At 44.3% G+C, this 15,631-nt stretch overlaps 1 protein-coding gene across 3 annotated transcripts in view; it reads left to right on the top strand.

The window, feature by feature from the left end:
- Window positions 1-15,631, top strand: part of NUSAP1 (nucleolar and spindle associated protein 1) — a 39,115-nt gene that overhangs the window by 22,246 nt on the left and 1,238 nt on the right. For all 3 annotated transcript variants that reach the window (XM_006158671.3, XM_006158670.2, XM_006158669.2), the window contains exons 7-10: window positions 4,625-4,809; window positions 7,570-7,727; window positions 12,693-12,809; window positions 13,655-13,760. In XM_006158671.3, the coding sequence (XP_006158733.1) occupies window positions 4,625-4,809; window positions 7,570-7,727; window positions 12,693-12,809; window positions 13,655-13,760 (566 nt within the window). The remainder of the gene's footprint in view (window positions 1-4,624; window positions 4,810-7,569; window positions 7,728-12,692; window positions 12,810-13,654; window positions 13,761-15,631) is intronic.

Raw genomic sequence — 15,631 nt, 5'->3', positions numbered from 1 at the left:
AAAGTCTTTTTTTTTAAATTTATTTATTTATTTATTTTAATTTGACCAGAGAGAGAAAGAAAGAAAGAATGCAAGCCACCAGGTCCAGGACTCAAACCGCAGTCAGCCATGCGGAAGTCCAGCGCCCTTAGCCACTATGCTACCTGCCGGCCCCAAGAAGTCTTTATAAATTCTTCATTAGTTCTTTCTCTTTGGATTTAGGTGAAAAAGATTCAAAAGTACCTTCAGGAAAGAAAAAGTCTGTCTACCCAGATGGGCTTTCCAAGCCTGGAAAAAATAAAAGAACCGCAAACACTACTCCAAGTAAGTTTGTGCACAAAGAAACATAAAGGAGTGCTTGGACCACTTCAGACCGGTGTTAGAGAGGCAGTGGACGGAAACAGCTGAAAGCTCAGAGTCTGGGACCAGGGCTTTCATTCTCCTCTCGCTTTCTAGCTTTGAGACCTGGGCTCCTTAGTTATCCTCAGTGAGCGCGCCTCCTCAGTGTAAATGGAAAAGTGACGCGTAGACTGATGGATAGGCTGATGTGTAGATTAGCTGAGAATGTCTCCTTCGCTGCTCATTGCCTTTTACACCAAGTAGTCTGTGCAGGAATTCAGTAAATATCTCATGCACAAGGGTCTGTGAAGCACTTGGTGCAATTCCCACCTGGTTTTGAGTTTCTGTTGGGTTGTGAGGAATGTCATGACACGTTTTTGCATAGAAAAATACGTCCTGACTTTCCCGACAACCTAATAGGCAATCTAGGGGACTCCAGTTTTGGACATGTCATTTTTTTCGTTTTTAATTTGTTATAGGGCACATGTACTCTCTGGAGAGAGAGGAGTCGGGAGGGAAAATGAGAAGGCGCCCCTCCAAGGGAGGGTCATTCTACAGTCCCTTCATTCTCCTCTCCAGATTTTGGGCATGTAGGCACATGCACCCGGAGTATTCTTCATGTTCCTGGGTCTGGGACTTGAACCATGCAGTCAGCCATGTAGAGTCCAGCTGCCTTAACCACCACACCACCTGGCTGGCCCTGGTGTGTCATCTTTATCTTATATTGCTGCAACAATGCTTGGCACGTGGAATGTTGACTGAGTCAGTAAATATTTATGTACTTCATTAGAATAGTATAGAATGGGGGGACCAGCAGTTAGCGTAATGGCTATGTTGCTGGACTCCCACGTAGTCAACCGCGGTTTGAGTCCCGGACCTGGTGGCTTCAACTCATGCCGGGCGCATGTGCGTGCGTGCCCAAGATCCTGAGAGGAGAATGGATTGAGGCGTGACCGTCCCCCTGAGGGGTGATTTCTCACTTTCTGTCTCTCTCTCTCTTTCTGGCGAGCACACATGCCCTATGGCAAAGACCTCTCAAGAAAAAAAGAATTGTATAGAATGGGGATCAGCAAACTAACACCTACCTTGGCCTATCTTACATCATTTAAACTAACAATGTTTTTTACATTTTTTTAAAGAGTTAAGAAAGGAGGACAACTGCTGTAACGGGAGACCACACCGTACGTGGTCACAAAGCCTAAAATACTGTCTGGTCTTTTATAGAGAAAGTTTGTCGATTCTTCGTATAGAGCTTTCTAAACATTCTAAAATATCAAATTACGATGAGTAAGTGAAGGCCAGGGCAGAAGACAAATCTTTTTATGCTCTGGACTAACCCAGGATGTCATTTCATAAAATGGACAACAGGACCATGTTGAATTTTGATATTTTATAAGATAAATGTGCTTTTACACTGAGTTTCCAAAAGCTAAATGTTTTGAAATGAAAGTTTTAGGAAAGAAGATATTAATAGTTAAAAGGCAAGAATACAATGAAGAGAGTGAATGTTTATAGAAAAACATGAAGGTTAATAAAATAATTTTGCCTGGTTAATTTTCATATTTTGGGGGAATATTCTAGACTTTAAGAAGCTTCATGAGGCTCGTTTCAAGGAAATGGAATCCATTGATCAATATATTGAGAGAAAAAAGAAACATTTTGAAGAACACAATTCATTCAATGAACTGAAGGTATGCAAATAAAATTACGTTCCTTTATAATTTTTTTTGAAGATTTTTGCCGTAGGGCACATGCACTCACTGAAGAGACAGAGAAGGAAAGTGAGAGAGGAAGTGAGAAATCACTCCGCATGGGGTGGCCGTGCTGCAGTCCCTTCCCCATCTTTCTCCCAGGGTTTTGGGCATACGCGCACACACGCCCAGTGTGTCTTTCAAGTTCTGGGATCTGAGACTCAGTCTGGAGTCCACCACGTGGGATCTGGTGCCTTGAATGACCAGTTCACCTACTAGTCCTAAAACTATATTTTTGGGGGATCAGTAGATGGCACAATGGTTTGTTTTGTTTTTAAAGGATTATTCATTAATTTAATTTAATTCGTTATTATTATTTTTTAATTTGACCAGAGAGAGAAAGGAAAAGCGAGAAACCAAGCCACCATGTCTGGGACTTGAACCACAGTCTGCCATGTGGGAATCCACCGCCTTTATTCACTGTGCCACCTGCTGGCCCTCAATATTTTTTTAAATAATTATTTATTTTATTTTATTGTTATTATTTTTTCATTCTAGATGGCATAATGGTTTCATCACTGGACTCCCACATGGCCGACCACGACTTCTATCCTGGACCTGGCTGCTTGGTTTCTCACTTTCTGTCTCTCTCTCCCTCTCCCTTGCTGAACTCCTACATGGCCAGCTGTGATTTGAGTCCTGGACCTGGTGACTTGCTTTCTCACTTTCTCTCTGTCTCTTTCTCTGGCCAAATTAAGTAATAATAAATAAAATAATTCTTTAGGACCAGCAGTTGGCTTAAGAGCTATGGCACCGGACTCCCATGTAGTTCACATGCGGAGAGTTGGTTTTTCCATTTGTTGGCAGTAGAAGAGACCCTGGAGAGGGACCAGTTTGCTTACCCAAGATCTCAAGAGGAAAATGAATGAGAAGGGATTGAGGCGTGCCCATTCTCCCCAGGGGGTGATTCTCATTCTCTTTCTCTCTCTCTCTCTCTCTCTCTCTCTCTCCAGTGAGCACACATGCCCTATAGCAAAAGCCTTTAAAAAAAAAAAAAAAGGAAAGAAATGCCTTGTCTATTATGAGATCATAAAAATCTGCTCTTATATTTATTTCTATTGCTTCTATTACTCTCTGTGTTTAATCCTTGACCCAGCATTTTTTCCCGTGTGTGTCCATTTAAATTGTCTAGTCTCTATCGTCAGGTAATGAAGTTATTTTCTATGCATTTTTGCATAGAAAAACACGTCATGACTTTCATCACAACCTGATACATTTGTTCTGCTTGCAACAGATCTTAGACTAGTGCTAGTAGAACATTCAGTTGCTCTCTTGGGGCTTGATAGAATCTACAAAAGATAACCTAAGTGGGAGCCTTCGTGCCAGGTTTTTTGTTTGTTTGTTTGTTTGTTTGTTTGAGATATTTTTGCTATAGGGTGTGTGCACTCGCCAGAGAGAAAGAAAGCGAGACATCACCCCTGAGGAGGGATGGCCACACTACAATCCCTTCTTCTCCATTCTTCTCTTGGGATTTTGATCATGCGGGCATGTAACGCCCGTAAGCCACTAGCTTTGGGACTCGAACCTTAGTCGACTACATAGGAATCCAGGAACTTAACCATGATGCCATCTACTGGTCCCCATGCCAGTTTGAAAGTGAACATTTCTTTCCCTCCCTCCCCTTTTTTTAAGGTTTTTGCCATAGGGCACATGTGCTCACTAAAAAGAGACAGACAGAGACCATGAGAGGGAAAGTGAAAAATCACCCCCAGGGGGAAGGTCCACACCAAACCTCTCCTCCTCCATTCTCCTGGGACTTTGGGCATGCTCGCACATGTGCCCGGTGTGATTCTCGAGCTGCCAGGTCTGGGACACCAGCCGCCGTCGGCCATGTGAGAGTCCAGCACTTTAATCACTATGCTACCTGCTGTCCCTCGTTTTTGCTGCCTTCTTTTTTTTTAAGTTTGCTATAGGACACATATACCCATGAGAGGGAGAGGGAGAAGGAGAGAGAGAGAAAGAGAAAATGAGAAGGCAGGCCACCAGGTCCGGGACACAAACTGTGGTCAGCCATGTGGGAATCTAGTGCCTTAACCACCTCACCACCTGTTGGCCGCTTGTTTTGCTTTAAATAGCTTGAAGAAGCTTTTGCTTGAGGGACGAATGGGGATGGATCTTTCTTAGATTCTACATGCTAATAATATGACAGGCTGTTCTTTAAGTTTGTATTTAATGAACTGTATACCACACTCTCCAAAGTACCAGATTTCCAAGAGAATCAATCTGTTCTTCCTTTCGGGCTACGAGGGGTTGTTTCTTGATTCTTTCTGTGGTTGGAAAATGCCTTGTACTCGGTGGCTGGCAAGGACTTGGTTATAACCCATAACTCAGCGCAGCAGAGGCTGCTCTTTACCTCAGGGTCATCTTAGCAGCAGAGTGCCTGGTAACTCACCAAGCAGGGCAGGATCAGAAGCGATGGAGAAGGGGCAGTCACTCCAGGTGTAGTGACACGCAGGGGTGAAATGGGACAGGTGGGAGTGCTCCTTTCTTTTCCACTTTGTATAAGAGATGGTAAGAGGCCAAGCTCTTGAAATGGTGTGTTTTCTTTTCTTCAGAAGCAGCCCATGAGTAAGGGAGGGGTAGTGACTCCTGTTCATCCAAGAAGACCCTCCGTGGCTTGCACGCCCGTCAGCCAGCGGCGCTCACAAGGCCGGTCTCAGGGCCTCACAAGTCAGAGCACCTTGTGTCTGAAGGGGTCGATCAGACGCTCAGCCCTCTCAACAACTAAAATGAACGTCAGGTAAAAAGTCACACCAAAATAAATTCGGGGCAAGATGTCAACTAGACTATATTAGTGTTTTGTTTTGTTTTTCTTAAAGAAATATTTATTTGAGGCCAGCAGGTGGCATGGTGAAGATGCTGGACTCCCATAGCAGTGACCGCAGTTCAAGTCCCAGACCTGGCAGCTTGCCTTTTCACTCCCCCTTCACCCATCTCTTTCTAGTCAAATTAAATAATAATAACAAATAAAATTAGATCATTTTTATAATTTTTAGAAATATTTATTAATTTAATTCCATTTGTTATTGTTATTTTTTCATTTGACCAGAGAGAGAGACAGAGAAAGAAAGAGAAAGTGAGAAAGCAAGCCACCAGGTCCGAGACTCGAACCGTGGTTTAGCCATGTGGGAACCCAGTGCCCTTAACAACCATGCCACCTGATAGCCCCAAAGTATTTTCATATTATTTTATTTTATTGTTATTATTTTTTAAATTTTTCTATAGGGCACATGTGCTCACCAGAGAGAAAAAGACAGAGAGAAAGAGAGAAAGCAAGCTACCACTTCTGGGATTGTCCACCTGGGAGTCCAGAACCCTAACTACCACACCACCTGGTGGCCCCTCATATATGGTTTAATGTTTTTAGTTTTTATATATTTTTAAAGAATGATTTTATTTTTAATTAATTAATTATTTATTTATTTTAATTTGACCAGAGAGGGACAGACCAAGAGACAAAGTGAGAAAGCATACTCTCAGATCCAGGACTCAAACCTCGGTTGGCCATATAGGAGTCCAACACCCTTAACCACCATGCCACCTGCCATCTCTAATTTTTTTTTTTTTTTTTTTGAGAGGTTTTTGCTATAGGGCACGTGCTCTCACCAGACAGACAGAGACAGAAAGCGAGAAATCACCCCCCAGGGGGGATGACCATCCCACAATCCCTTCTCCTCCATTCTCCTCTCGGGATCTTGGGCACGTATGCATAAGCTCCCGGCATGAGTTTAAGGCACCGGATCCTGGACTCGAACCACAGCTGACTATATGGGAGTCCAACTACATAGCCATTATGCTAACTGCTGGTCCCTCTAAAGTCTTTTTTTAAAAAGGAGAAGAGAGAGTCAGGAGCAGTAAAAATCACCCAGCAATTTTTATAAGCTCTCCTCTTTTCTACAGAATGTGTGTTCATTTTTCTTGTTTTATCCAGCTTCTGTATGCACACAGTTGATTAAAATAGAAAGTACTTGAGGGACCAGCAGTTGGCGTAATGTCTATGTTGCTGGACTCCCATGTAGTTGACTGTGGTTCGAGTTCCGGACCTGGTGGCTTAAATTCATGCCAGGCACGTGTGCGTGCGTGCCCAAGATCTAAAAAGGAGAGTGGAGAAGAAATTGCAGTGTGGCCATCCCCGTTGTGGGGGGTGATTTCTTCCTTTCTGTCTCTCTGTCTCTTGGTCTTTCTGGCAAATGCATGCACCCTATAGCAAAAACCTCTCAAAAAAAAAAAAAAGAGAGAAAATACTTTGGTTATTTTAAATTTTACTCATTTAATGTATGCTTGCAAAGATGTCTAAAGGGAAATTTGCCCATTCACATACATTTAAAAGTGAAGCTACATTTCTACAGAAAGTCTCAGTGCAGAGAACTGAAAAATGGACTTCTCCAGGTACCTGTGCGGTTCCGTGGCACTGCGGTATCGTGGCTCACTCATGCCCCACTGATCCCTGTGTCCTCTTGGGCTTCTCCTGACTCAGTGTCACCTTCAACTGTGATCGTCCCCACTGATGAAGATCTGCAGGCTCCTAGTGTGTTTTGTGGCATCTCACAGAGTGGAGCATAGAAGTCCTTTCCCAACATATGCAGCTATTGAACACAGTTTCCAAAATTTTAAATGCCCCTACGTTTGGAAGGGGAGCCTCCTGAGCTATAACTTGAGTTGCCTCCTGAGCTATAACTTGAGCGTATCCTTAGGCTCTGCCTTATCCTGTCACTGGCCAGTGCACAAACATACCATATAAATAACGGGCAGTGAGGGGACCAGCAGTTAGCATAATGGCTATGTCTCTGGACTCCCATGTAGTCAACCACTCTTCGAGTCCTGGACCCCGTGGCTTAGACTCACGCCAGGCACATGTGCATGTGTGCCCAGGATCCTGAGAGGAGAATGGAGGAGAAGGGATTGTGGCGTGGCCATTCCCCCTGGGGGGTGATTTCTTGCTTTCTGTCTCTCTGTCTCTCTCTGTCTGTCTGGCAAGCACATGCACCCTATAGCAAAAACCTCTCCGAAAAAAAAGAAAAAAAACACAGGCAGTGAGAAATGATTTCCTCTAGCTTCAGCCTTCTTTTTTTTTTTTTTTTTTTTTTTTTTGCGACAGAGTATGTGTACTCACTGGAGAGACACAGAGAGAGGGAAAGTGAGAAAAGTGAGAAATTAACCCCCAGGGGGATGGTCACACCGCAATCCCATCTCCATTCCCCTTCTGGTATTTTAGACAAGCACGTGTACTGGGCGTAATTTTCTGCCATCAGGTCCAGGACCCGAACTGTAGTCAGCCCTGTGGGAGTCCAACACCTTAACCGCTACACGTGGCCTGCTGGCCCAGCATCAGCCTTTGAAAACGTGTTTGTTCTACAAAAGATTCTCATTCCTGTAACAAGTGTTTGCTTAGTCCCTTTCTCTGTGATGATGGCTTAATTTCAAAGCCCGACACGAGTCGCTCTTGCCAGGAGTACTCCTGTCTTGTTCTCCACTCTTATTCATGTCCTGTCCTGTACAGGTTCTCGGCTGCTACTAAGGATAACGAGCACAAACGTTCCCTGACCAAGACTCCAGCCAGGAAGTCTCCACACGTGATTGTATCTGGGAGTACCCCAAAAGGTCAGGCTGTGCTTGAGTCACACAAGTTCAAGGCAACCGGGAGGAATTCTGCTGCTGGTAAGAACAGAAAAACATTTCCAATTCAGCATTAAGCCAAAATAATTTGTAACCTCTCAAAATTATTAGAAGTATCTGTTTCCTTAAAGACTCTCCCTCTCTGTTAAATCGAAAGCAAAATTTCACACGGTGGGGCCAGCAGGTGACATGTGGTTAAGGCACTGGATCCCCAATGGCCAACAGTGCGGCATGAGTCCCAGGCCTGATGACTTGAATATCACGTGGCACACATGTGTAGGCACGCCCAGAATCCTAAGAGAAAAATGAAGGCATTGAGGTGTGACCATCTCCCGTGGGGGTGCCGTCTCACTTTCCATCTCTCTCTGTCTCTCCCTAGCAAATGCGTATGCTCTATAGCAAATAACTAGAAAGAAAAAAATTTGCATAGCTTATTTTTCTTCTTGTATGGGTGAGGTAAACACCAGGCACACAAGCAGAAAACCGAAATCAGGAAACGGATTCATCCTGTCCAAAGGTATCTTAAGATGGGGACCCTTCCTGAAGGCCCTCAACCCCTTGCAGGACTCGGGGACTCAGAGGAGGCTCATGTTCTTTATCCAGCTTCTGAGTGATCTTGCAGGACTCTGAAACTCACAGGATCCCAGACCACAGAGCTAATGGAATAAATGCCACACTAATGATGAATAGATTGCGCGGCCAGAACAAGCCGTACAGATACCTTCTACACACTGTCCGCTTGTCAGCACCCGCGATGCCCAGATGGCATCTAAGGAGTATAGTGATGGTGTTGTGAAGGTTTAAGACACTATATCCAGTGCGTTGAGGCCTCTCTTAGAACTAGATATGACGAGATTCCTGAGAGTCCCATTGGCTGTGTTGGTCCAAGACCTCGACATGGGGAGGATTTCCTGATTCCCTGAGACTAGGGAAATCCACCAGCTTCAGACGAGCGGAGCTAGTAACAGTAGTAATTGATAATAACCAGGGGGTCTGCACCCCACTTGAGGGTTCCCACATGCTTTAATGACCTGAATTAGATACTCTACAGTGAGACTGACAAGTAATTTTCAAGAGTCCAGCACGGGAACCAGCAGTTAGCATAATGGCTATGTCGCTGGACTCCCACGTAGTTGACCGCGGTTTGCGTCCCGGACCCGGTGGCTTAAAACTCACGCCGGGCGCGTGTGCGTGCGTGCCCAAGATCCCGAGAGGAGAATGGAGGAGAAGGGATTGCGGCGTGACCATCCCCTCTGGGAGGTGATTTCTCGCTTTCTGTCTCTATGTCTCTCTCTGTCTGTCTGGCAAGTGCACACGCCCTATAGTGAAACTCTCTCAAAAAAAAAAAAAAAAACAGTCCAGCGGTAGAAGTGGTATGTGTATATGGTTCTTCCTGTAAATGACACTCCTTCCTGCCCTGTCCCCTAACCTTACCTGTGCCAGTCGGAAACATTCCCTGTAGCATTCCAAATCATGAAGGGGGCTTGGGCTCGGAAAACAGCAGCCTTACCTCAGTGACTACTGTGTCCTTTTACAAAGAGCAGGGAGTCACTGAGCCACCAGACGCCCTCCGAGAAAGGCACACGGCCCAGACAGTGTTTCCATGCGCCGAGCCTTCTGTGGGTAACTAACTCGGGGGCAGCAGCTGGATGGAATTGTTTTATTTTTGTCTTTGTTTTCTTTTTTTCCACCAGAGCTGATTTCTTTTTCCTGTGATTTGCATCATTCACTCAGCGTGAGGTTTCAAGATTCAGCCCTGTTGAATCACTTGCCCTGTGTGGCTGTGTACATTTCAGTTGTATATTGCTCTTGCTGCTCTTGGAAGGGGGGGTGTTTCCCGTTGCCCTCATCTGTTCAGAGTTGCTGCACGCACTCTTGAACGTCCGCTTTCCCCGTGCAGGCGTTTCTCTAGACCTAGGAGCAGCACTGCTGGGTTGGAGGGGATGCAGATACTTCCTGTCCTGGCTGAGCTGTGCCGACACGTGCTTCCCTCAGCACCATGTGAGGCCCTATGGTGCCTCTCCCTGCCAGCTCTCCATACTCACCTGGCAGGACAGTGTAAGCCCAGGGCTTTTGTGCTCTTCTGCTTTGTGTAACTAGGCAGTCCTAGGGCCTAGATCCTGGTCATTCCTTCACAAATACAGTCAAGTGTTGCCATTTGGCAATTCTCTGGATACAGTTTCTCCTGTGAGTGGAAAGATTTTAAAATACTCGATGCCCAACTGTAGCAAGAAAGGCTTACGGGATGTTTGATGCCCAACTGTAGCAAGAAAGGCTTAGTAAATTACACCATCTGGGTGTATTTTTAACTTCATAATATAAAAGTTTACATTCCTAAATGCTAAGTCCTTGTTTTTCTTTTTCTTTTTTTTTTTTTTTATAAGAGATTTTTGCTATAGGATGTGTGCACTTGCTGGAAAGACAGAGAGAGACAGAAAGCAAGAAATCACCCCCCACCCAGGTGGAATGGCCACACCACAGTCCCTTCTATTCCATTCTCCTCTCAGGATTTTGGGCACATACACACACACATCCAGTGTGAGGGTAAAGCCACCGGGTCTGGGACTTGAACCACAGTTGACTACATGGGATTCCAGTGATGTAACCATTATGCCTTCTGCTGGTCTCAACGGGACTTGTTAGTAACAGCGAGAACCATGAATCTTTTCATCTCTATGAGGTTAGGTTATGTTTATTTGTGTTAATGGTAATTTTAGTAATATGTCATTTTTAAAAAGAGGATCAAGAGAATAGGCAGGAAAATTATGGAGTTATTTCTTCAAAGAGGATTTTTTTTTCCCAGAGATTTTTGCTATAGGGCACGTGTGCTCACCCAAGAGACAGAAAGCGAGAAATCACCCCACGTGCGGATGGTTGTGCCACAATCCTTTCTCCTCCATTCTCCTCTTGGGATTTTGGGAATGCATGCACACACACCCAGCATGAGTTTTAAACCACTGGGTCTGGGACTCAAACCGCAGTTGACTACATAGGAGTCCAGCAATGTAAACATTACATTATCTGCTGGTCTCCTTCAAAGAGGATTCCAAACTCCCAGCTGATCCTAGGAAATGTCATAACGTTCAGAATATTTGAGGATCTGCTGGGACCAGCAGTTAACGTAATGGCTATGTCGCTGGTTTCCCATGTAGTCGACTGCGGTTTGAGTCCCAGACCCGGTGGCTTAAAACTCACGCCGGGCGCGTGTGCGTGTGTGCCCAAGATCCTGAGGGGAGAACTGAGAAGGGATTGCGGCGTGGCCATCCCCCCTGGGGGGTGATTTCTCGCTTTCTGTCTCTCTGTCTCTCTCTGTCTTTCAGGCGAGTGCATGTGCCCTATAGCAAAAACCTCTAAAAAAAAAAAATTGAGGATCTGCTGACAAGTTTTAGTGGTAAATTTTCCACAGTTATCAGTTTTTTCCCTCTTTTCTGCCCTTTTTTAATGCCATCTCTGTTTCAGACTGTTCATATCATTGTTATCACAAAATACCATAGACTGAGTGGCTGAGAAACAACAGAAATTTTGTTTTCACAGTTCTGGAGGCTAGATTAGGGCAGATCAGGCTGCTAGCCTGGTGGGATTCCTCTGAGTAACTACGGGCTTCTAGATGGATCCAGACATGGCAGAGAAAGCTGGCCCAGCATACTCTGGAATGCAGGAAGCCATACAGAAGATCAGAATACATGGGTCGCTGTATGCATGTATTCCAGGTGTGACCCGTGATCTGGCTGGCTGGGAAAGGCTTGTGGGGACATTGTGGGATAAAGCCCTGTTGAGAGCACTTGCCTTCTCTCTGTCAAGCTCTTATGAAATAAACTTAAATAACAATAATAGTAAAAGAGGGCCAGTGGAGCTCGCAGATGGTACGGTGGTTAAAGTTGATGGACTCCCACATGGCTGACTATGGTTCAAGTCCTGCACTTGGTGACTTGTTTTCTTACTTTCCCTCTCTCTCTCTGCCTCTTTCACTGTCTGATCAAAATAATAATAATAATAATAATGAATAAAGTTGGGTAAAATAATGATTAATAATAAAATAAAAACGAGGACTAACAGGTGGCAGGGAGGTTAAGGTGCTGGCTCCCACATGGCCAACTATACAGTTCATGACCTGGACCCAATGGCTTGAAAAACATGTGGGGGGACCAGCAGGTGGCGTGGTGGTTAAGGTGCTGGACACTCCCACATGGCTGACCATGGTTCGAGTCCTGGACCTGGTAGCTTGCTTTCTCACTTTCCCTCTTTCTTTGTGTTATCTCTCTGGTCAGATTTAAAAAATAAATAAAATGAATGGATTAATAAAACTAAATAAATAATTTAAAAAAAAAAGTGTGAGGTGGAGCCAAAAGATTGTATAATGCTTATGTCATTTAACTTGCATAGTCGACCATGGTTCGAGTCCTGGACCCAGTGATTTGAAACTCACACCAGCACATGTGCCTGCCTCCCTGGGATCCCAAGAGGAGAATGAAGAAGAAGGGATTGCAGCATGGCCATCCCCCTCGGGGTTGCTTTCTTGCTTTCTGTCTCTGTCTCTTTCTGTCTCTTTGGCAAGCACTCACACCCTATAGCAAAATATAAAAGAACTCTTAAAAAAAAAAATGGAAAGAGAATTCTATAGGATCCCTTTATAAAGCATTAATCCCATTAGACTTAGGTATTTGCCTCCCAGTGGCCCTACCTTCTAATATTAATCACATTTGGGATTAGGATTTCAAAATATGAGTTAGGAGGGATACAAACATTTAGTATATAATATAGATTGTATTTTTATAAAAATCATAACCAGCCAGGGCCAGCAGGTGGCATGGTGGTTAAGGGCACTGGACTCCCATGTGGCCAATAAAATAATTCTTAAAAAAAGAAAAAAAAAAAAAGGACATTTTTCCTAAGATAAATCTTTGACTGTTTCATCTAACTATATTTTTGATCATTATCAGATATTATTTTTTCCTAAATAAGCCCTTAGTGTTTTTCAATGTGTGTTTTTTTATTTGTTTTATTTAGCTCTTACACCATTCAAGTTGACAGCTGAGGCATTGCAGACTCCAGTCTCCAATAAGAAACCAGTGTTTGATCTGAAAGCAAGTTTGTCTCGTCCTCTCAACTATGAGCCACACAAAGGTATGCGGGGGTGTTGTGAGGCACATGTAGAGCCTATAAAAGGTTTAAAACTAAACAGTTGTGCATCGAAGGATGTGAGAAGTTCTAGTGATCCAGTGGAGGCCATAGTCCACTCCCTGGAATTCCTTTCCCACCTGTACTTTCACATGGAATCAGGATTTAGAAGACTATTAAACAAATATCAAACATTTGACTTGGAGACCAGCAGATGGCGCAGTGGCTACGTCACTGGACTCCCATATAGTCCACCGCGGTTTGAGTCCCGTGGTGCGTGCCCAAGATCCTGAAAGGAGAATGGAGGAGAACAGATTACAGTGGGGCCATCCCCCTGGAGGGCAATTTCTCACTTTCTGTCTCTGTCTCTTTCTGGCAAGTGCACATGCCCTAAAGGAAAACCTCCCCAAAAAGTAAATAAATAATAAATAAATACAAAAATAAATATTTGACTTGTTTAAATTTTTATTAGTCAACGATGCAACTTCTTTTTTTAAAAAGAATTGTTTTATTGGGACCAGTATATATATATATATATAGACATATATATAGACATATATATACACATATATATGTCTATATATATATATACACACACATATATATATACACACATATATATAGACATATATATATACACATATATATGTATTTCAAAATATGAGTTATGAGGAGGGATATAAACATTTAGTATATTATATATATATGTGTGTGTGTGTGTGTGTGTATGTATGTATATATATGGAGGATAATGTTGATAGCAAGCAGGTAGTCATTGATGAAAAGAATAAAGTTAGGAATACAAACAAAAGAATCTTCTTCTAATTCTCTTTGTCTCTGTTATCAACTAGGAAAGCTGAAACCATGGGGGCAATCTAAAGAAAATTCTCTGAGTGAACATGGAAACAGAGTGACCTTCCACAAGAAAACTTACAAACAGCCTCATCTCCAGACCAGGTAAGTAGTAGTTATCCATTTATGTAATTCTTTTCATTAAAAACAAAAATTGTATATAAAAGAAGTCCCTCAGGCCAATAGTCTCAGTAATAATGGTGTTTAAGAAGAGGTTGTCGGGACCAGCAGTTGGCGTAATGGCTATGTCGCTGGACTCCCACGTAGTCGACCGCGGTTCGAGTCCCGGACCTGGTGGCTTAAAACTCACGCCGGGCGCATGTGCGTGCGTGCCCAAGATCCCGAGAGGAGAACAGAGGAGAAGGGATTGCAGCGTGGCCATCCCCCCAGGGGGTGATTTCTCGCTTTCTGTCTGTCTCTGTCTCTCTCTCTGTCTGTCTGGCGAGCGCACGCGCCCTATAGCAAAAACCTCTCCAGGGAAAAAAAAAAAAAAGAAGAGGTTGTCGGGCCAGCAGGTGGTGTGGTGGTTAAGGTACTGGACGCTCCCACATGGCCGACCACAGTTCGAGTTCTGGACCTGGTGGTTTGCTTTCTCACTTTCCCTCTCTCTCTCTATCTCTCTCTGGTCAAATTAAGATGAGTGAATGAATAAGATGCTGTGGGCACCACATAGGAGGCCCAGGTTTGATCACTTGTCCAACATGAAAGCTGGTGTGGTGTGTGCCGATAGTCCCAGTAACTCGGGAGTCTGAGGCAGGACCGAGGCTGGCCTGAGCAAGACAGCAAGACTCTGTCATTAAACAGAAAAAGAAACGAGAAGTGGAATTCACCTCTAGAACCTCTGCAAGTACATGCACCTGGGCTCCAGCACAGTGCTGAGTGGGGTTGGAGTGAGACTCCAGCACCTGCAGTCCCCAAGTCTCTGTGGCTGACAGGAAATAAGACCCCGATTCAGAGCACAGCTCTTGGATAATCTGTCTGCCCAGCTAGTGCGGCCAAATATCCCTCCCGCCCCAGAGCTCCAGGGCCCAGAGAACCTATAGACGCAGGGAGGGTACATTCCTCCTTCCCAAGGAAACCAGGCTTATGAGACATCAAGGCTCTCGGCGGGAGTAAAGCCAGGATGGTACTTTGAGGCTTTCCTCGGCATGAAAAGCAAGTTAAAGCCAGAGCTCCTCCTGGGCTGTGGCTGGTCGCGGCTGAGTCTAGATTCCTTGCCTGGAACCCTCCTTGTTAAGGGTTACCTGGCATTTGACTCTTGGCTATATCCAGCTGCCACCAAAGCCTCTTCCAACTGTCTGTGTTACTAAGACAGTTATCACGACCCCGGAGTTTTCTTTCTTTTGCCGGCTCCCTCTAGAAAAGACCATACCTAATGGCTTAAACCAGGATACTCTGGTTCAAATTCGAGCACTTTCATTAGACTATATAATTTTGTGTTTGACCTTTGACTTCTGGGAGTAGAGATTTTACATTTGAAACACATTTTAAAAGTACAGGAGTTGGGGGCCAGCAGGTGATGTGGTTAGAGCCCTGGACTCGCACGTGGTGGACTGTAATTCGAGTTTCAGACCTAGAAAGTGGCAGACCTTTTCAAGTCGCAGCTTGAAATTCATACCAGACCCATGTGTGTGCATGCCCAAAATCCAGGAGGAGAATGGAAGAGAAAGGACTGTGCTGTGGTCATACCCTCTGAGGGGTGATTTCTTACTTTCCCTCCCACTGTCTCTGTCTCTCTCTGGCATGTGCCTTATAGCAAAAACCATTAAAAAAAAAAAAAAAGTACAGTGTTGAATTCAGTCACAAAGTGCTTCCTGGTTCCAGTTTTTTCATGCACGATGTGTTTGTTTTTAAACTTTTTTAGGGTTTTTGCCATAGGGCACATGGACTTGCCCAAGAGAGACAGACAGAGAAAGTGAGAGGAAAAGTGAGAAATTACTCCCAGGGGGATGACCATGCTGCAGTCCCTTCTTCGC

The sequence above is a fragment of the Tupaia chinensis genome, unplaced genomic scaffold, assembly GCF_000334495.1.
Source record: "Tupaia chinensis unplaced genomic scaffold, TupChi_1.0 Scaffold000605_1, whole genome shotgun sequence".
NCBI classification, from domain to species: Eukaryota; Metazoa; Chordata; class Mammalia; order Scandentia; family Tupaiidae; genus Tupaia; species Tupaia belangeri.
The sequence above is the reverse complement of the archived record's forward strand: the minus strand, read 5'-3'. Positions and strand labels throughout refer to the sequence as shown.